This window comes from Hyperolius riggenbachi, chromosome 5 (genome assembly GCF_040937935.1).
Source record: "Hyperolius riggenbachi isolate aHypRig1 chromosome 5, aHypRig1.pri, whole genome shotgun sequence".
NCBI classification, from domain to species: domain Eukaryota; kingdom Metazoa; phylum Chordata; class Amphibia; order Anura; family Hyperoliidae; genus Hyperolius; species Hyperolius riggenbachi.
In genome coordinates, this window is record NC_090650.1 from 1089397 (window position 1) to 1111344 (window position 21948).

A 21948-nucleotide genomic window follows, 5' to 3' on the forward strand; every position below is an offset into this window, starting at 1 on the left:
CCAGTATAGGTGGTATCATTGCCCCAAGTATAGGTGGTATCATTACCCCCACTATAGGTGGTATCATTGCCCCAGTATAGGTGGTATCATTGCCCCCAGTATAGGTAGTATCATTGCCCCCAGTATAGATAGCCAGGAAAGGGGAGCAGCGGCACAGCAACTGTAATGTGGACGTAAGTGGGCGGCATTGCAGGAAGTGATGTGAGCGGTGGAACGCAGTGCTGGAATGGAGGCAGGAAGTGATGTGAGCGGTGGAATGCAGCGCTGGAATGGAGGCAGGAAGTGATGTGAGCGGTGGAACGCAGCGCTGGAATGGAGGCAGGAAGCTGAGTCATTGCTTCCCCGCTGTCCCGATTGCTGCTGACTTAAATGCTGAGCCAATAGCTGGAGGGGGGGGGGGGGTGGACAGGTGAGCCTCAGGTGAGGGGGGATCTGACCCCCCTCCCCACTGCTGTGCCCGCTGCTCCCTGTTCCTGGCTGATACCCTCTCCAGGATACCTATATTGGGGGCAATGATACTACATATGGGGGGGGGGGCGCCATCATTTTGAATACTTTGCGTAATTTTGACTCGTAATCAAACCTGAATCAGAAATATGATTCCGTTCATAATTTCGATTATGGTCTAACTGAAAATGGCAATTACGAGCACCACTAGTTTTGAGGGCACATTTAAAGATTTCAAAGGTCGGGGAGTGACGGATGTGTTGTGGTAGAGGATTCCAGAGGAGGGGTGAGGCACGTGTGAAATCTTGTATATGTGAATGCGAGGAGGTAATACTAGAGGAGGACAACAGCAGGTCATGTGCAGATGTGATATTGCGATTGGGTTGGTATCTGGACACTAGTGAGGAGATGTACCGGGGAGAGAGATTGTGGAGAGCTGTGTAGGTTATGGTTAGGAGTTTGAACTGAATCCTCTGGGTAATTGGCAGCCAATGAAGAGATTGACAGAGAGGAGCAGCAGAGGAAGAGCGAGAGGAGAGATGAATGAGAGGAGCAGCTGAGTTCAGTACCGACTGGAGCGGGGCCAGTTTGTTAGTTGGTACTCCACAAAGTAGTATGTTACAATAAGATTTATATAGCACTGGCATCTCCTGCAGCACATTACAGAGTACATAGTCATGTCACTGACTGTCCTCAGAGGAGCTCACACTCTAATCCTACCATAGTCCTAGTCTAATGTCCTACCATATTATTATTATGTACTTATATAGCACTGACATCTTCTGCAGCACATTACAGAGTACATAGTCATGTCACTGACTGTCCTCAGAGGAGCTCACACTCTAATCCTACCATAGTCATAGTGTAATGTCCTTCCATATTATTATTATGTATTTATATAGCACTGACATCTTCTGCAGCACATTACAGAGTACATAGTCATGTCACTGACTGTCCTCAGAGGAGCTCACACTCTAATCCTACCATAGTCATAGTGTAATGTCCTACCATATTATTATTATGTATTTATATAGCACTGACATCTTCTGCAGCACTTTACAGAGTACATAGTCATGTCACTGACTGTCCCTCAGAGAAGCTCAAAATCTAACCCTACCATAGTCATAGTCTAATGTCCTACCATATTATTATTATTATTATGTATTTATATAGCACTGACATCTTCTGCTGCTGCAGCACTGTACAGAGTACATAGTCATGTCACTGACTGTCCTCAGAGGAGCTCACACTCTAATCCTACCATAGTCATAGTCTAATGTCCTACCATATTATTATTATGTACTAGCTGATTGCCCGGCGTTGCCCAGGTATGTATTTGGCTGGTGTTGGCTCCGCCCATTTCTTCTACCCCTAACACACAATTACTCAATGACCAAGTTTGTGAGCGTTGCGGTCTTTGGTATCAATAATTTGCATTGAAATAAAAAAATCTGATTAGCTGTTTGTGGCTCCACCCCCTTTTCCGAATTTGAACCCCAGTCACCCAATGACCAACTGTACCAGGTTTGAGGCCTGTGCCATTAACAGTGCAAGAATGATAGCAATTAAATATTCCCCTTGAAAATCAATAGGTGAACTATGATTGGCTTTTGTAGGCTCCACCCACTTTTCTGAATATTAATCCCAGTCACCCAGTGACCAACTGTGCAAAGTTTGAGATCCCTGCCATTAACAGTGTAAGAATGGCTGCAGTTTACATTTTCCCAGGGAAATTTGTATTTGTCTCCACCCACTGATGACCCGGCGTTGCCTGGGTATGTATTTGACTGGTGTTGACTCCGCCCACTTTCTAACCCTAACGCACAAACACTCAATGACCAACTTTGTGAGCTTTGGGGTCCTTGGCATCAATAATTTGTATATTGCCATGAAATGAAACAAATCAGATTGGCTGTTTGTGGCTTCACCCCCTCTCCAGCATTTTAACCACAGTCACCTAATGATAAATTGTAGCAGGTTTGAAGCATTTGCTATTAGGGTTCGTTTCCACTGTAGCGGTGCGGAATCGCCTGGATTCCACCGCTGAAGAAATCGCATGCGGCTGCGTTTCCGCATGCGGATTTACCCGCGATTTCACATGCGATTTCGCATGGCAAGGAGCCAGGCGAATTTAACCATGTCACTGCCTGTGTACTGTTCCATTGCCTTTCATGCAAAATCGCATGCGAAATCGCAGGGAAATCCGCATGACAAAGCCGCATGCGATTTCCCTATAGAATGCATTAGCGGCGATTCGCTTGCATTCCTGCCGCACGCGAAATCTGACGACCCTGTCGTGCAGATTTTTCCCGCACCGCAAAACGCCGCCGCCGCCGCACACGTGGAAACAGCCCCATCCCCTAATATTGACTATGCGAATCCGCATGCAGTGCCCGCATGCGGATTCGCTATAGTGGAAACGAGCCCTTAGCAGTGTAAAAATGGCAGCAATTTAAATATTTCCCTTGAAAATCAACAGGTGAATTTTGATTGGCTATTATAGGCTCCACCCACTCCCTGAATATTAATCTAAGTCACCCAGTGACCATCTGGGCAAACTTTGGGAACCCTGCCATTAACAGTGTAAGAATGGATGCAGTTTATATTTTCCCAGTGAAATTTGGTTTTGGTTCCACCCACTTTTTGTAACCTGGTCACTCAATGACCAATTGTGTGAGCTTTGGGGTCCTTGGCATCGATAATTTGTACTTTCCCATGAAATGAAACAAATCTGATTGACTGTTTTTGGCTCTGTCCCCTTTTCTGAATTTGAACCCCAGTGACCCAAGACCAACTGTACCAGGTCTGAGGCTTGTGCCATTAACAGTGCAAGAATGGCAGCAATTTTAATATTCTCCTTGAAAAGCGATATGTGATTTTTGATTGGCATTTTTAGGCTCCACCCACTTTTCTGAATATTAATCCCAGTCACCCAGTAACCAGCTATGCTAAGTTTGAGAACCCTGCCATTAACAGTGAAGAAGGGCTGCAGTTTACAATTTCCCAGAAAAATCTGTTTTTGACTCCACCCAGTTTTTGTAACCTTGACACACAGTCACTCAATGATCAAGTTTGTGAGCTTTTGGGTTCCTGGCATCAAAATTCGGCTAATGGAAGCAGTTTATCCAGCAAAGAAATCTGATTGGCTGTGTTTGGCCCCGCCCCTTTACTGAATTTGAACCCCAGACACTTAACGACTGACTGTAGCAGGTTTGAGGCCTCCTCTATTAACAGTGTAAGAATGGCTGCAGTTTCAATATTCCCCTTGAAAATCAATAGGTGAATTTTGATTGGCTCTTGTAGGCTCCACCTACTTTTCCAAATATTAATTCCAGTCACCCAGTGACCAACTGTGTGAAGTTTGAGAACCCTGCCATTAACAGTGTAAGAAAAGCTGCAGTTTATATTTTCCAATGTAAAAAGTTAGTAGTTTTTGGCTCCGCCCACTATTTCTAACCTTAACATACAGCCACTCAATGACCAAGTTTGAGCTTTGGGGTCCTTGGCATAAATAAGTAGCATTTTACCATTGAAATTAAACAAATCTGATTGACTGTATTTGGCCTGCTTTTCAGCATGTAAACCCCAGTCTCCCAGTGACTGACTGTACCAGATTTGAGGCCTCTGCCATTAAGAGTGCACGAATGGCAGCAATGTAAATATTCCCCTTGAAAATCAAAAGGTGAATTTTGATTGGCTGCTGTAGGCTCCACCCACTTTCCTGAATATTAGTCCCAGTCACCCAGTGGCCAACTGTGTCATGTTTGAGAACCCTGCCAATAAGAGAACGGCTGAAATCAATCTAACAAATCTGATTGGCTGTTTGTGGCTCCACCCCCTTTAGTGAATTTGGACCCAGTCACCCAATGACTGAATGTATCAGGTTTGAGGCCTCTGCCATTAGCTGTGTAAGAATGGTAGCAATGTAAATATTCCCATTGAAAATCAATAGGTCAATTTTGATTGGCTGTTGTAGGCTCCACCCACATTTCTGAATATTCATCCCAGTCACCCAGTGGCTAATTGTGTAAAGTTTGGGAACCCTGCCATGTTAAAAATTTAGTTGTTGGCACCGGCCACTCTTTCTAACCTTGACATACAGTCACTCAATTATCAAGTTTATCAGCTTTGGGGTCCTTGGTATCCATACTCTGTACATTCCCATTGAATAATAAACAAATATGGCTGTTTGTGGCTCCGCCCCTTTTCTGAATTTGAACCCTAATCACCCAATGACTGACTGTATCAGGTTTGAGGCATTTGCTATTAACAGTATAAGAATAGTAGCAGCTTAAATATTCCCTTTGATAATCAAAGGTGAATTTTTATTGGCTGTTGTAGGCTCCACCCACCTTCCAAAATCTTAATCTCATTCACCCAGTGACCAACTGTGCAAAGTTTGAGAGCCCTGCCATTACCAGTGTAAGAATGGCTGCAGTTTATATTTTCCAGTGAAATTTGTTTTTGGCTCCGGCCACTTTTTGTAACCTTGACACACAGACACTCAATGACCAAGTTTGTGAGCTTTCAGGTTCCTGGCATCAAAAATGTGTGAATGGAAGCAGTTTATCCACCAAGGAAATCTGATTGGCTATAGGTGGCCCCGCCCCTTTAGTGAATTTGGACCCCAGTCACCCAATGACAGACTGTAGCAAGTTTGAAGCCTCTGCCATTAACAGTGTAAGAATGGCAGCAGTTTAAATATTCCCCTTGAAAATCAATAGGTGAATTTTGATTGGCTGTTGTAGGCTCCACCCACTTTCTTGAATCTTAATCGCATTCACCCAGTGACCAAGTGTGCCAAGTTTGAGACCCCTGCGATTAACAGTCTAAGAATGGCTGCAGTTTACATTTTCCCATTTAAAATGAATGGCTGAAATTTGATTGGCTGTGTTATGCTCCTCCCACTCTTCCTGGATTCGTAACCTCGGTCACCAAGTGACCAACTGTGCCAAGTGTGGGGACTCTGGCTTCATCACTGTGAGAATGGCAGCCTTTTACATTTTTTCCAATGACATGAATGGGTGAAATCTGATTTGCTGTTTGTAGCTCCGCCCAGGTGTGCAGGGGGGACCCGAGACCCCCAGAACATATCATCCCAGGTAGTAAGGGATCTGTATACCAAGTTTCGTTCAAATCGGTCAAGCCGTTTTCGAGTGATCGCCACACACACACGCACGCACGCACGCACACGCACGCTCACACTCGCTCACACTCGCTCACACTCGCTCTCACTCGCTCTCACTCGCTCACACTCGCTCACACTCGCTCACACTCACGCTCGCTCACTCACACTCGCTCACACTCACACTCACTCACACTCACTCACACTCACACTCACTCGCTCACACTCACACTCACTCGCTCACACTCTAATCCTACCATAGTCATAGTCTAATGTCCTACCATATTATTATTATGTATTTATATAGCACTGACATCTCCTGCAGCACATTACAGAGTACATAGCCATGTCACTTACTGTCCTCAGAGGAGCTCACACTCTAATCCCCACCATACTCATAGTCTAATGTCCTACCATATTATTATTATGTATTTATATAGTACTGACATCTTCTGCAGCACATTACAGAGTACATAGTCATGTCACTGACTGTCCTCAGAGAAGCTCACAATCTAATCCTACCATAGTCATAGTCTAATGTCCTACCATAGTATTATTATGTATGTATATAGCACTGACATCTTCTGCAGCACGTTACAGAGTACATAGTTATGTCACTGACTGTCCTCAGAGGAGCTCACACGCTAATCCTACCATAGTCAAACTCTAATGTTCTACCATATTATTATTATTATTTTGTATTATATAGCACCAACATCTTCTGCAGCACGTTACAGAGTACATAGTTATGTCACTGACTGTCCTCAGAGGAGCTCACACTCTAATCCTACCATAGTCAAACTCTAATGTTCTACCATATTATTATTATTTTGTATTATATAGCACCAACATCTTCTGCAGCACATTACAGAGTACATAGTTATGTCACTGACTGTCCTCAGAGGAGCTCACAATCTAATCCTACCATAGTCATAGTCTAATGTCCTACCATAGTATTATTATGTATGTATATAGCACTGACATCTTCTGCAGCACGTTACAGAGTACATAGTTATGTCACTGACTGTCCTCAGAGGAGCTCATGTCCCACCATATTATGATTATTATTATTATGTAATATATAACACCAACATCTTCTGCAGCACTTTACAGAGTACATAGTCATGTCACTGTCCTCAGAGGAGCTCACGATCTAATCCTACCATAGTCATAGTATAATGTCCCTGCCATATTATTATTATTATGTATTTATATAGCACTGACATCTTCTGCAGCACATTACAGAGTACATAGTCATGTCACTGACTGTCCTCAGAGGAGCTCACACTCTAATCCTACCATAGTCATAGTGTAATGTCCTACCATATTATTACTATGTATTTATATAGCACTGACATCTCCTGCAGCACAGTACAGAGTACATAGTCATGCCACTGACTGTCCTCAGAGGAGCTCACACTCTAATCCTACCATAGTCATAGTGTAATGTCCTACCATATTATTATTATTATGTATTTATATAGCACTGACATCTTCTGCAGCATATTATAGAGCACATAGTCATGTCACTGACCTCTCCTGCAGCACGTTACAGAGTACATAGTCATGTCACTGACTGTCCTCAGAGGAGCTCACAATCTAATCCTACCATAGTCATAGTCTAATGTCCTACCATATTATTATCATGTATTTATATAGCACTGACATCTTCTGCAGCACATTACAGAGTACATAGTCATGTCACTGACTGTCCTCAGAGGAGCTCACACTCTAATCCTACCATAGTCATAGTGTAATGTCCTACCATATTCTTATTATGTATTTATGTAGCACTGACATCTTCTGCAGCACATTACAGAGTACATAGTCATGTCACTGACTGTCCTCAGAGGAGCTCATGCCCCACCATTGTTATTATTATTATGTAATATATAGCACTGACATCTTCTGCAGCACTGTACAGAGTGTATACAGTCATGTTAAGCAAGGATGCGACCTTCACACTACATCACTCTTTTAGTTCCAGTGTCAAAGCCAATGCTACAGATGGAGCCAGCCTACGGAGCGGTGGAACATGTGGGAAACGTCACCTTTAAGTGTTTAGTGATGAAGGGCACCCGCGTCATGTACCAGTGGCTGAAAGATGGCGTCCCCATGGAAGACACCTCCAGCTATGTCTTCTCCATGAATAATGACTCCTTCACAATTGTTCCCGTGACTAAGAGTGACATCGGCAACTACAGCTGCCTGGCCAAGAACTTCATCAGTGAGATGGAGAGCGATGTGGTCACGCCAACCATCTACTGTGAGTGCCAACCGACAGATTGCTCTTTTTATCAAGAAATGACTACAGAGATGATTGTACAATCCGGGAGGGGGCCAGAGAGGCAGCCATGCAGGGAAACGCAGAAACCACAAAAGGCTTTTCTGAGCCACTAAAACACAAGAGGGAGGGGGGGGGGGGTTAGACATCAGGTAAGGTGTGTGTGTGTGTGTGTGTGTGTGTGTGTGTGTGTGTGTCAGGTCTTGCTGGTATAGGATTGTGATACACACTGTATGCAAATGCAGCCGACTAGCTAACACTTCCAAAGAGTGACCTAACCACACACACTGGGCTTGATTTACAAAACAGTGCTAACTGTTAGCACGCTGTGAAAAGTGCTTCGAGCGAAATTTAGTGTAAAAATGGTTATCGCGCACAAGAATTTGCGTCCGCGCGTTACGCACAATAAATGTGCGTTATCGACCGAACTTGACCATTAACGCAAAAAATCCACGTTAATGCGCGATTCGCATTAATGCGCGAACGTGAATTTTTGCACGCAATAACCCTTTCTCGCGAGAAAACGCAGTTAGCCTGTTTTGTGAATCAAGCCCATAAAGGGCTTTAAAACATCTGGGGCCTGATTCACAAAGCGGTGCTAACAGTTAGCACCCTGGTGAAAAGCCCTTTATCATGCCTAAACTCAGTTTAGGCATGATAAGTTTAGGTGTGATAAGTTTAGGCATGCTAAGTTTAAGCGCCAACTGCGTTAGCACCGCAGTGCACAGCTGATCAAAAGTTTTACGCTAGCAAAGTCTGGTGCACTTCGTATAAAGTTTAATGGTGCTGCTTTGCGTGCGGGACTTTGCAAGCGATCTAAACTTATCTAAACTTAGCATGCCTAAACTTATCACACCTAAACTTATCATGCCTAAACTGGCTTTTCACCAGAGTGGTGCAATGGTTATCATGCCTAAAGTCTCTAACTGGGTTAGCACCGCTTTGTGAATCAAGCCCCTTGTGTATACATCAATCAGGGAGTGTAATTAGAGTTCTGCTTCACACTGACACACCAAACTCACTGTGTAATGCACCGCAAACAGCTGTTTGCGTAGTGATTGCCGTGCTGGACTGGTGCGCACCATGGCGAGAGTGCAAGCGATAGGGGTTTTCAAGCCCATATGGTCGCCGGGTTGTGGTAGCTGAATGACAGAACAACCGTGACTGTCCAGCTGATCAAATTTGGTCTGTCCACAATGAAGCAATGACCTTATTATCTTCTTGGGTCAGGTGTGCCACCCCCCAACACACTCATATAGCCGGCGGTCATTGCTTCATTGTGATACGCAAGCCCCTTCACCTCGGCAAGGTAATGATCACGAAGGGGGATGGGCACATGTACATGCCTTTTGTTTTGTTGTTGCAGCTGCAGCCAGAAAAATTAGGCAGGCATGTACACGCACCAGAAAAATTAGTATAGCGGCCGCTGCTAGCAGCAGCCTTAAAAATTCAGGAATCCACCTGGAGTCCTGGACCCTGTTGGTGGTGGCGGAGAAGGCAGTCAAGCGGCCTGCGGGCAGAGATGCTGTGTGGGGTGCGTCTTAGTCTTTGGTCAGGCAGTCACACGGCGTGCAGGCAGAGATGCTGTGTATGGGGACTGACTTAGTCTTTGGGCGGGCAGTAGCCCTCCGGGATCCATGCCTCATTCATTTTGATAAAAGGTGAGGTACTGAACACTTTTTTGCCCTAGGCGACTTCTCTTCTCACTGACAATGCCTCCAGCTGTGCTGAAGGTCCTTTTTGACAGGACGCTTGAGGCAGGGCAAGCCAGAAGTTGGATGGCAAATTGTGACAGCTCTGGCCACAGGGCAAGCCTGTGCACCCAGTAGTCCAAGGGTTCATCGCTGCTCACAGTGTCTACTTCCGCACTTAAGGCCATGTAGTCGGCTACCTGCCGGTCGAGGTGTTGGTGGAGGGTGGATCCCAAAGGGCTACGGCAAGGCGTTGGACTAAAGAATGTCCGCATGTCCGACATCACCATGAGATGGCTGGAGCGTCCTGTCTTTGCCTGCGTGGACATGGGAGGAGGAGGAAGATTACTGGCAGTGGTACCTTAATTCTGTTGTGCTGTGACATCATCCTTAAACACACTGTAAAGCATACTTGCCAGCTTGTTGTGCAAGTGCTTCATCCTTTCTGCCTTCTGGTGAGTTGGAAACATCTCCGCCACTTTGTGCCTGTACCGAGGGTCTAGTAGCGTGGCCACCCAGTACAGGTCATTCCCCTTGAGTTTTTGTATACGGGGGTCCCTCAACAGGCTGTACAGCATGAAAGACGCCATCTGCACAAAGTTGGATGCCGATGTACTAGCCATCTCCTCTTGCTCTTCCTCAGTGAGGTCAGGTAAGTTCTCCTCCTCCCCCCAGCCACAAACAATACCACAGGAAAAGTGAGCAGCACAAGCCCCCTGTGATGCCTGTTGCAGTTGTTCTTCTGCCTCCTCAAAAAAAAATCACCTTCCTAATCTGACTCCTCTTCCCCACAAGACTCTTCCTCCTCCTCCCCCCTCTGTGCAGCCGCAGGTGTTGAGGAAACATCTGGTTCTGATGAAAATTGCTCCCACGACTCTTCCTGCCGCAACTGTTCCTCTTCACGCTCCTCCTCAGCTTGATCCACCACTCTATGCACAGCACGCTCCAGGAAGAAAGCATATGGGATCAAGTTGCTGATGGCGCATTCACTGCGACTCCCCAGGTTTTTCACCTCTTCAAATGGACGCATGAGCCTGCAGGCATTATGCATAAGTGTCCAGTACCTCGCCATAACATCCCCAGCTCCCCAGAGCATGACCTTTCACTGTAATTATATAGATACTGTTTGACGGCTTTCTCCTGTTGTAGCAGGTGGTCAAACATGAGGAGCATTGAATTCCAGCGAGTTGGGCTATAGCAAATCAAGTGCCTCACCGGCAAGTTGTTTCTCTGCTGAATATCAGCCAAGCGTGCCATGGCCGTGTAGGACCACCTGAAATGCCCACACACTTTCCTGGACTGCTTCACGACCTCCGGTAAGCCTGGGTACTTAGACATAAATCTTTGAATTATTAGATTCAGCACATGTGCCATGCAGAGTACATGTGTCAACTTTCCCAAACTCAATGCCGAAATGAGATTGCTGCCGTTGTCACACACCACGTTGCCGATCTCCAGTTGGTGCGGGGTCAGCCACTGATCCACCTGTTTGTTCAGAGCAGCCAGGAGAGCTGCTCCAGTGTGACTCTGGGTAGTGATGGGCGAACACCTGGATGTTCGGGTTCGGGAAAGTTCGCCGAACATGGCCGAGATGTTCGGCATGTTCGGGCCGAACCCCGAACTTTCCGAACATCCAGCTTTTGGGGGCCCTATGGGGTCGCAGGCATAAGGGGGGAGCATGCCTCGATCGCGGGGGGGGTCGGAAATTCCCCCCACCCCCTCCGCTAGCGCTCCCCCCTTTGCCCGCTTCCCCATAACAAAGTTTTAAAAAGTACCTGGTGTGTCCGGTGGTAGTGTGGGCGGCTGGCAGTGGGCGGCACTATGCAGTGACTTAATGAGGAGGAGGAGTCCGGAGAGTGACGCGTTGAGGGAGGCCGGGCAGCGGGCGGTTCAGCAGTTCAGTACTGCTAGCGGAGGGGGTGGGGGGAATTTCCGACCCCCCCCCCGCGATCGGGGCATGCTCTCCCCTTATGCCTGCGACCCCATAGGGGGGCAGTATTCGGCCGAACAGGGCCCTGTTCGGCCGAACAGGGGCCCTGTTCGGCCCTGTTCGGCGGCCATTAGAAGTTCGGGCCGAACCCGAACTTAAAAGGCCGAACACCATTAGGTGTTCGGCCGAACGCGAACATCACCCGAACAGGGTGATGTTCTGCAGAACCCGAACAGTGGCGAACACTGTTCGCCCAACACTAACTCTGGGCTTTGAGGCAAGACAAGTCCAAGATGGCGTGACACCGTCGTACCTGGCATGCAGCATAGGCCCTGGGGAGCGGGGAATGTGTAGTTGGAGAGGATGTAGCAGGAGGAGAGGAGGTTGCAGAGGCCTGCCTGCAAGCCATGGAGGTGTCACAACTAGGTCCGCTGCACAGCCACATACTCCCTGCTTTTCGCCATCTGTCACCAAGTTGACCCAATGTGCTGTATAAGTAATGTACCTGCCCTGACCGTGCTTTGCAGACCAGGCATCCATGGTCAGATGGACCCTTGACCCAACCTTGTGTGCCAGAGATGACACCACTTGCCTTTCAACTTCATGGTACAGTTTGGGTATCGATTTGAGAAATAATTGCGGCCTGGTATCTTCCACTGCGGTGTCCCAATCGCCACAAATTTTCGGAAGGCCTCAGAGTCCACCAGCTGGTATGGCAACAGCTGGCGAGCTAACAGTTCCGCCAAGCCAGCTGTCAGACGCCGGGCAAGGGGGTGACTGGCAGACATTGGCTTCTTCCGCTCAAAGATTTCCTTCACTGACACCTGGCTGCTGTGGGCAGAGGAGCAGGAACTGCTCAAGGTGAGAGGCAGAGTGGAGGAGGGTGCAAGGGAGAAAGCGGCTGAAGATGATGCACCTGAAGGAGGAAGAGGAGAAGGAGGGTGGGTTTGCTTTTGTGTGCCGTTTTTCCTCAGGTGCTCTTCCCATTGCAGTTTGCGCTTTTTCATCATGTGCCTTCGTAAGGCAGTTGTCCCTATGTGGGTCTTGGTCTTTCCACGGCTTAATTTTTGGTGGCAGAGAGTACAGATGGCATTGCTGCAATCTGAGGCAGACACACAAAAAAACCTCCACACCACTGAGCCCTGGGATGATGGCACTTTGGTGGTGGCGTCAGCAGCTGACGTTAAAGGGCATGTTGGCTGGCTGTCCATAGGTGGCGATACATGCCACCGGACACTGCCACCAGCTATTTCTGATGACGAGCTCCCCCTGCTTCTTTCAGCAACTCGTCTCCTCCTACTCCTCTCTGACTCCCCCTCTGAACTGTCCCGCTGTTCATCATTTCTATTAGGATCCCACGTGACATCCATGGCAGTATCTTCATCATCGTCAACATCATAATCATCCTCCACAGATTAGCTTGTATCAGACACCTCATAAACTGCACCAACCGCTGATACTTCATCATCCTCACACGTTACGTCCATAGTGATGCGTAACTCAGACATATGAGGTGGTGTAACTTGCTTAGCACCTTCATCTTGTTGTAACAATAATGGCTGTGAATCAGTTAATTTCCCACCAAATAACTCCTGCGAAGTGTCAAATGGAGCAGATGTGGTGCTTGTAGTAGTGCTGGTGGCTGCGGAAGCTGAGGTGTTCTGTGTTAAATAGTCAACTACATCCTGACAATCTTGTGAGTTGATGGCACATGCCTTCTAAACACTGTACTTTGGTCCAGGGCCGCACAAAATCATGTCAGCATGACCTCGAACAGAACTGCCGGGTGGCCTGCCGCTGGCTCTTCCTCTGCCTGTTGTTTTGTCCATATTGGGGGGATGAAGTGAAAAGGTATGCATTGACTTGATTAATACAATGTGCAGTCACACAGGTGCAGTGAAAGGTATGCAGTGACTGCTGGTAGAACAATGTGCAGTCACAAAAGCAGTGAAAGGTATGCAATGACTGGTATTAAAATACAATGTGCAGCTGTCACACAGGTGCAGTTAACAGGTATGCACGGACTGGTATATAAAACTGCGTGCTGTGTGAGAGTAGGGTTAGGTTAGGGTTAGGTGTTGGGGGAGGTTGCCGGGGGAGAGTAGGGTTAGGTTAGGGTTAGGTGTCGGGGGAGGGTGCTGTGTGCAGCTGTCACACAGGTGCAGTGACCAGGTATGCACGGACTGGTGTATAAAACTGCGTGCTGTGTGAGAGTAGGGTTAGGTTAGGGTTAGGTGTTGGGGGAGGTTGCCGTGGGAGAGTAGGGATAGGTTAGGGTTAGGTGTCAGGGGAGGGAGCTGTGTGAGAGTAGGGTTAGGTTAGGGTTAGGTGTCGGGGGAGGTTGCCGTGTGAGAGTAGGGATAGGTTAGGGTTGTCGGGGGAGGGTGCTGTATGAGAGTAGGGTTAGGTGTTGGGGGAGGGAGCTGTGTGAGAGTAGGGTTAGGTTAGATTCGGGGGAGGTTGCCGTGTGAGAGTAGGGTTAGGTTAGGGTTAGGTGTCGGGGGAGGGTGCTGTTTGCAGCTGTCACACAGGTGCAGTTAACAGGTATGCACGGACTGGTATATAAAACTGCATGCTGTCACACAGGTGCAGTGAACAGGTATGCACGGACTGGTGTATAAAACTGCGTGCTGTGTGAGAGTAGGGTTAGGTTAGGGTTAGGTGTTGGGGGAGGTTGCCGTGGGAGAGTAGGGATAGGTTAGGGTTAGGTGTCAGCGGAGGGTGCTGTGTGAGAGTAGGGTTAGGTTAGGGTTAGGTGTCGGGGGAGGGTGCGGTGTGAGAGTAGGGTAAGTTGTCGGGGAGGGTGCTGTGTGAGAGTAGGGTTAGGTTAGGTGTTGGGGGAGGTTGCCGTGGGAGAGTAGGGATAGGTTAGGGTTAGGTGTCGGGGAGGGTGCTGTGTGAGAGTAGGGTTAGGTGTCGGGGGAGGGTGCGGTGTGAGAGTAGGGTTAGGTGTCGGGGGAGGGTGCGGTGTGAGAGTAGGGTTAGGTGTCGGGGAGGGTGCTGAGTGAGAGTAGGGTCAGGTTAGGGTTAGGTGTTGGGGGGGGTAGGGTGCTGTGTGAGAGTAGGGTTAGGTTCAGCTTTTTCTAATATATCGGTATTTAATACCAATATTTTACAACTCTTCTTTACACTTAATAAATTAATACATTTACAGATATTCTGATATTCCTCTGTCTTTCCTGGGTGCCCTTTTATTAAACATTTGTGTGTGTTTGTACAGTGTGTGTGAACAGTGTGTGTGTGTGTGTGTACAGTGTGTGTGTGTGTGTGTGTGTGTGTGTGCAGCGTATCTGTACAGTGTGTGTGTTTATACAGTGTGTGTGTGCATCGTCAGTGTGTGTGTGTGTGTGTGTGTGTGTGCAGTGTCAGTGTGTGTGCAGTGTCAGTGTGTGTGTGTATACAGTGTGTGTGTGTGTACAGTGCGTGTGTGTGTGTGTAGCTTATTTGTACAGTGTGTGTGTGTACAGTGTGCATGAGTGTGTGTGTGTGTGTGTGTGTGTGTGTGTGTGTGTGTGTGTGTGTGTGTGTGTGTGTGTGTGTGTGTGTGTGTGTGTGAGTACAGTGCGTGTCTGTGTGTGTGTATACAGTGTGTGTGTGTGTGTGTGTGTGTGTGTGCAGCGTATCTGTACAGTGTGTGTGTTTATACAGTGTGTGTGTGCATCATCAGTGTGTGTGTGTGTACAGTGTCAGTGTGAGTGTGTGTGTGTGTGTGTGTGTGTATACAGTGCGTGTGTGTGTGTGTAGCGTATTTGTACAGTGTGTGTGTGCATCATCAGTGTGTGTGTGTGTGTGTGTGTGTGTGTGTGTAGCGTCAGTGTGTGTGTGTGTAGCGTCAGTGTGTGTGTGTGCAGTGTCAGTGTGCGTGCAGTGTCAGTGTGTGTGTGCAGAGTCAATGTGTGTGTGTGTGTCCAGTGTCAGTGTGTGTGTGTGTGTGTGTGTGTGTGTGTGCGCAGTGTCAGTGTGTGTGTGTGCAGTGCCAGTGTGTGTGTGTGTGTGTGTGTGTGTGTGTACAGTATGTACAGTGTGTGTGTACAGTATGCACAGTGTGTGTGTGTGTGTGTGCAGTATCAGTGTGTGTGTGTGTGCAGTATCAGTGTGTGTGTGTAGTGTCAGTGTTTGTGCAGTGTCAGTGTTTGTGCAGTGTCAGTGTGTGTGTGTGTGTGTGTGTGTGTTTATGTAGTGTGTGTGTATGCAGTGTCAGTGTGTGTGCAGTGTCAGTGTGTGTGTAGTGTCAGTGTGTGTGTGTGTGCAGTGTCAGTGTGTGTGTGTGCAGTGTCAGTGTGTGTGAGTGTGTGTGTGTGTGCGTGCGTGCGTGCGTGCGTGTGTGTGTAGTGTGTTTGTACAGTGGGTGCGTTTATAGAGTGTGTGTGTGTGTGTGTGTGTGTGTGTGCAGTGTCACACACACACACACACACACACACACACACACACACACACAGATACTGCGCACACACACACACACACACACACACACACACACTGACACTGCACAAACACCGACACTGCGCGCACACACACACACACACACACACTGATACTGCACACACAAATTGACACTGCACACACACACACACACACACTGATACTGCACACACAAATTGACACTGCACACACACACTCTGATACTGCTCACACACACACACACACTGCACAAACACTGACACTGCACACAATGGACCACGCCTGTGAAAAGCCCTTTATCACAGGGCTCAGTTTAGGCATGATAAAATGAAACTCGCGCAAAGTTTTGCGCGCGCAATCGCGCGGCGCACGGAGCAGTGAGCGCGATGCACCCATTAAACCCTATGGGCGCTGCGCGGAATTGCACGATTGCGTGCGCAAAACTTTGCACGCGATAAAGAGCACAAAGCGGTGCTAACTCAGCGGTGCAAAGGTTATCACGCCTAAAGTCTTTTAGGCGTGATAACTGAGTTATCACCGCTTTGTGAATCAGGCCCAATGTGTGTGTGCAGTATCAGTGTGTGTGTGTGTGTGTGTACAGTGTGTTTGTATATAGTGTGTGTATGTGTGTAGTGTGTGTGTGCAGTGTGTGTAGTGTGTGTGTGTGTGCAGTGTCAATATGTGTGTAGAGTGTTTGTACAGTGTGTGTGTGCAGTGTCAGTGTGTCTCACTACACACACACACACACACACACACACACACACACACACACACACACACACACTGCACACACACACACACACTGCACACACACACACACACACACACACACACACACACACACACACACACACACACACACACACACACACACACACACACACACACACACACACTGCACACACACACACACACACACACACACACTGACACTGTGCACACACACACACACACACACACACACACTGACACTGCACACACACACTGCACACACACACACACACTGACACCACACACACACACATTGACACCGCACACACACACTGAACACACATTGACATTGACACTGCACACACACACACACAGATACTGCACACACACACTGACACTGCACACATACACAGTGTGTATGTGTGTGTGTGCAGTGTCAGTGTGTGTGTGTGTGTGTGTGTGTGTGTGTGTGTGTGTGTGTGTGTGTGTGTCAGTGTGTGTACAGTGTGTGTGTGTGTGTGTGTGTACGGTGTGTGTGTTTGCAGTGTGTTATTCTGTCCCCATACAGGTCCTCTGTAAACCCATCTCAGGCAGTGACGGGGTTAACCACCAGCGCAGACTGCGGTATCTGTAAAATTCCATCTATATCTCGCCAATAACATGTTTGCTATATCTCTGCTCTCCTCTCTCCTGGTTCTCGGCTACCATATGCTGAGACTGCGGGGGTGTGTAATGATAAAAAGGTCCCCCACCATCTGCTCTGTTATGGAAGGGGCGGAAGACAGCAGCTGGGACAGCCAATCAGCAGTGAGCGCTCTGCCCTGCAGCTCCTGCAACACAGGTGATCTATCATTTCACAACCACATCAGTAAACAGCCTGGAGATACTCACCTCTTTATAGATTGTTTATACTTGGTGATGGGGGTTATTTAACTATCATTTGTATGCAGATGACACCCAGATCTACCTCCACACCCCTGACATATCCACCACTACCATGGACAAGGTCTCCTCCTGCCTATCAGCCATCTCCTCCTGGTGTCTGCCAGGGTCCTGAAACTAAACCTAGACAAAACAAAATGTATGATCTTCCCACCCCGGCCATCCCTGGACCTCCCAGATGAGCATGTCACTGTTACCCACACTACCATTAGCCCTACCTCTCAAGCCCGCTGTCTGGGTGTCACCCTGGACTCCGCACTCTCCTTCGCTCCCTGTCACGGAAGAGCCGCGAGACCAGAAAACGCAATCGGTTTCCTGCAGCGATTGTCGTTGCGTTGCCAGATCAAGATTTTATGTCTAGGGGGTAGCAGTCAGCCTGGGGTATTCTTTTGGAAAGCTAGGATTTCAGTTGTTAGCAGAACTTTCTTTTCATGAGACAAGTGGCTCTCTGGGAAGACCTGGTTCTGCAATTAACTTTATCAAAAGAAGTTCCTTCATGGGCATTGACACCCAAGTGTGAACAGGCCCTTTGAAAAGGATACCATTGGGTGAGCCCCAGCAAAGCCAGCTTCCCACACAGTAGGGGTCTAGACCAGCAAAGCCCTGGAACCAGCTTAGAAATAAATGCTGTATATAATTTTTAGCCTGTGTAAGGAATACTGTTCATATGAGAGGTATGAAAGTTATCTCATTCTGCTGGTCCGGATCTGGTGAATATTTTAATATTAAATTACCCAGAACCTGAGTTATTTCGCTACTTCGTAACCAAGCATGCGAAAGCACCCACGTTTGATGTCATATGAACTGTCCTATTCTAAGGAATATGAATCGTGACTGTTCTGTGTGTGCGGGAAGCATAAGCTGAGATATGGAAACTGTCATATTTGGTGGGCACCAGAAACCCACCCAGGAGGTTAACCGCACCCTGTCCAGCCCCTGGGCTTACTCTGAGACCCCACCCAAAAATGTGGATTATTCAAAAGTGTTTGCCAGCGACTCTTCCTTTATTCCTCCGAATTCCATCTTCATGGGAGCATGCTGCTACTTTGAGGATGAGGAAGAGTAGCGGCCATCTTGTCTGAACTTTGCTCCTGAACTGAAACAAAGAACTGCACGTGTTTTTCCAGAAAGGACATATTTCACCTGACCTTAAGTATACATATTTTCTTCAATTTTTCTTTTCATACTGCGCTAATAATGTCTCTATAGTTGTTGCTTTTAACCACTTCAGCCTACAGCGTCAAAAATCGTGTGCATCCGAGCAACATTCACCTCCCATTCATTCGCCAATAACTTTATCGTTACTTATCACAATTAATTGATCTATATCTTGTTTTTTTCTGCCACTAATTAGGCTTTCTTTGGGTGGTACATTTTGCTAAGAATTATTTTTTTCTAAATCCATTTTAACAGGAAGATTAAGAAATAAATGGAAAAAAAATATTATTTCTCAGTTTTTGGCCATTATAGTTTAAAATTAATACATGCTACTGTAATTAAAACTCATGTATTTTATTTGTCCATTTGTCCTGATTATTACACCGTTTAAATTATGTCTCTATCAGAATTTATGGCGCCAATATTTTATTTAGGAATAAAGGTGCATTTTTTTAATTTGCGTCCATCACTATTTACAAGCTTATAATTTAAAAAAAATATAATAAGATACTCTCTTGACATGCATACTTAACATATTTAAAAAGTTCAGACCCTTAGCTAACTATTTATGTTGTGGGTTTTTTTTTTAATCGTCATTTTTTTTTTTTTTATTAAAAAAAAATTATTTGGGTAATTTTTGCAGAAAAACTGCAGTCTCTGATAAGAGACCGTCAGTTTTTCTGCGGGGAACTTAGATCGTTGAATGGGAATTATATTCCCATTCACTGATTGGGGGGGGGGTAACGGCAGGCAGTGAAAGCGTGCGATTGCGCACCTCATGCAGCGACAACAGCACAGTCTATCTGGATGGATATATCCATCCAGATAGACTTAGGTGGTTAATGATTTTCTGTATATATTAAATATTTATATTGCATTTATAATAAACAACTAAAAGTCATTTATTTGTTTATCTACCCTGCTATTCAGCCGCACAAACTGAACTCTAGCTTCTGAAGAGTATAATAGACTACTATTGTTGATAGCTAGATAAAATAGAGTGTGTTAAACCGTTTTATTTGCAGGTCTAGACAGTCTAGAGTCAGCCAGTCAGTGGGATTCTCTGTCCCATGGTAACAGAGATGGTGGCAGCCTAGAATTTTGTGTTTAATAGATCACACGCCTCCCTCTGGTCTGTCTGCTGCCAAAATCCCTGCTTTTTCTGTGCACCGATTGCGACCACAGATTGCTTGGTCTGTGTGCTGAAACCGATTGGAAGGCATTGTGCGGTCCGGCCACTAGGGGCCCTGTGACAGTGTTTGGCAGCATTTGGGATCTGTATTGTGCTGAAAGAATCTCAGATAGCGCTATCAAATTAGCACTGTCGAGAAAAGAACTAATTTGTTGGTGTAGCTGAATGCAATATATGTTTTATATATACAGAGAGACTGTGTAGCACCCCTCCCCAAAAGATTTATTTTATTTGGCATGAAAATGTCCAGGAACTACAAGAACATGTGCCAAGCAGATCTGGAAAGTCTTTGTGAAGCGAGGGGCATTGACATCCACCGCAAGACAAAACAGGAAAAAACAGACTTGTTTCAATGAGATACCCAGCAACTGCGGGAGCGGGATGTGTCCTCTGAGGAGGACACCGGCCCATCTAACTCAAGTCGAGGGGAACCAAAGACTGAAGATCCTATGCATACAGAGGTTGGGCATCCTGAGGGGCCTGCTGCAACAGTTACTCAGGAGGCTGTCAGTGTGGACCCCGGTCTCAGAGCTTCTCCGAGTACTCGCCTGGAACTGGCCAGTACTGGACTGTCCTTTTGTGCTGACCCGGTAATGCAGCAGGCTTTACAAAAGCTGATGGACACTGACCTGGAAAAGTACCTACATTCCACCAAGCGTGAGAGAAGCGCCAAGCTGCAGAACGCCAAGCGCATGAGGAGCGCCAAGCTGCTGCTACAGAACGGGAGCGCCAACGACAGCATGAACTGAACATGGCCAAGGTTCAACAGGCCAGTCGGAGTTCACCGCCCAGCCTCCCTGCTGAAGGAGCCGCTTCCCCTGTAAGTGCAAAATTTAAATTTGCTACTATTGAAAAAGACACTGACATTGACTTGTTTTTGCGATCTTTTGAAAAAGCATGCCGTCAGTATCTTCTGTCCCAAGACCAGTGGGCCAGACATCTGACACCTTTGCTGCGCTACAAAGCGCTTGATGCTTTTGCAGAGTTACCTGTGGAAAAACATAATGATTATGCCGCTATAAATGACGCTGTCATTACTAAATATCAGCTGACGCCAGAAGCCTATCGCAAAAAGTTCAGGGCCTGGCAGAAAAAAAAATCTAATGACTCTTATCGAGATGTGGTCAGCAGTCTACTCACCGCACTCCGCCAGTGGACTCTAGGCCATACCAAAGGGTCTTTCGATGTCCTGGAGGACTTGATAATCCTAGAACAGTTTCTGAATATTTGCCCTGCTGATGTACGACAGTTTGTGCTGGAGCGCAAGCCTACGTCAGCGACTGCTGCCGCAGACCTCACTGAGACCTGTGTGAATACCCGGGTGCCTGACGCATGCCGAACGGCACCATCTAGCTGGAGAGGAGGTCAGCCCAATACCCTGGCAGACTCTCCTACCCTTGTGAGCCGTCCGCCACAGAGGCCACCCAGCACAGCTGTGGCACCCAGGCCTGCAGCATCTGAGAGGGTCACCTGTCCCTACTGCCGCAAGCCTGGACACCTGAAATTCAACTGTCCGGAGCAGAGGCAGACACCACCAGCACCTGTACCACCTGTACCACCTGTACCTCACCCACAGCAGATGCAACCAGCCAGTGACCAACAGCCTGGATTAATCGGATCTTGTTTTGTTTGCCCGCGGAAAGGAAATCCACAGCTGAACCGACCAGCAGCAGCCTGTCAGAGTGAACGACAAGATTGTCACCGGATTCCGAGACACCGGAGCAGACATCACGTTAGTTCACTCACACCTTATTCCAAAGGAGAGCATCAGCTCCAACTGATCCCTTGGTGGACATGTATAAATTTATGAGAAAGTTGAAATGGAGACTTTGGCACTTTTTGAGGAAACCTGTCAATAGTCTGGACAGAACTGAGCAGGAGGAAGGGAATGACATTCCACAGAGGTTAAGAACTAATAGTAAAGCTGACCCGCCAATTGATAATTCCGTTTTGGATGTATTTGAGAATATGGTGTGGCATTCAATCACAAAAAGCTGGGATCAGGCGAAATATCGGAATATGCATAACATGTCAATCAGGGAAAGAGAAGCATTGAAAGTGTTACAG

At 47.1% G+C, this 21948-nt stretch overlaps 1 protein-coding gene across 2 annotated transcripts in view; it reads left to right on the top strand.

Annotated features, from left to right (window-relative positions):
- Window positions 1-21948, top strand: part of HEPACAM2 (HEPACAM family member 2) — a 229170-nt gene that overhangs the window by 125593 nt on the left and 81629 nt on the right. For both annotated transcript variants that reach the window (XM_068238468.1, XM_068238469.1), the window contains exon 3: window positions 7554-7838. In XM_068238468.1, coding sequence (XP_068094569.1) covers window positions 7554-7838 — 285 coding nt within the window. The remainder of the gene's footprint in view (window positions 1-7553; window positions 7839-21948) is intronic.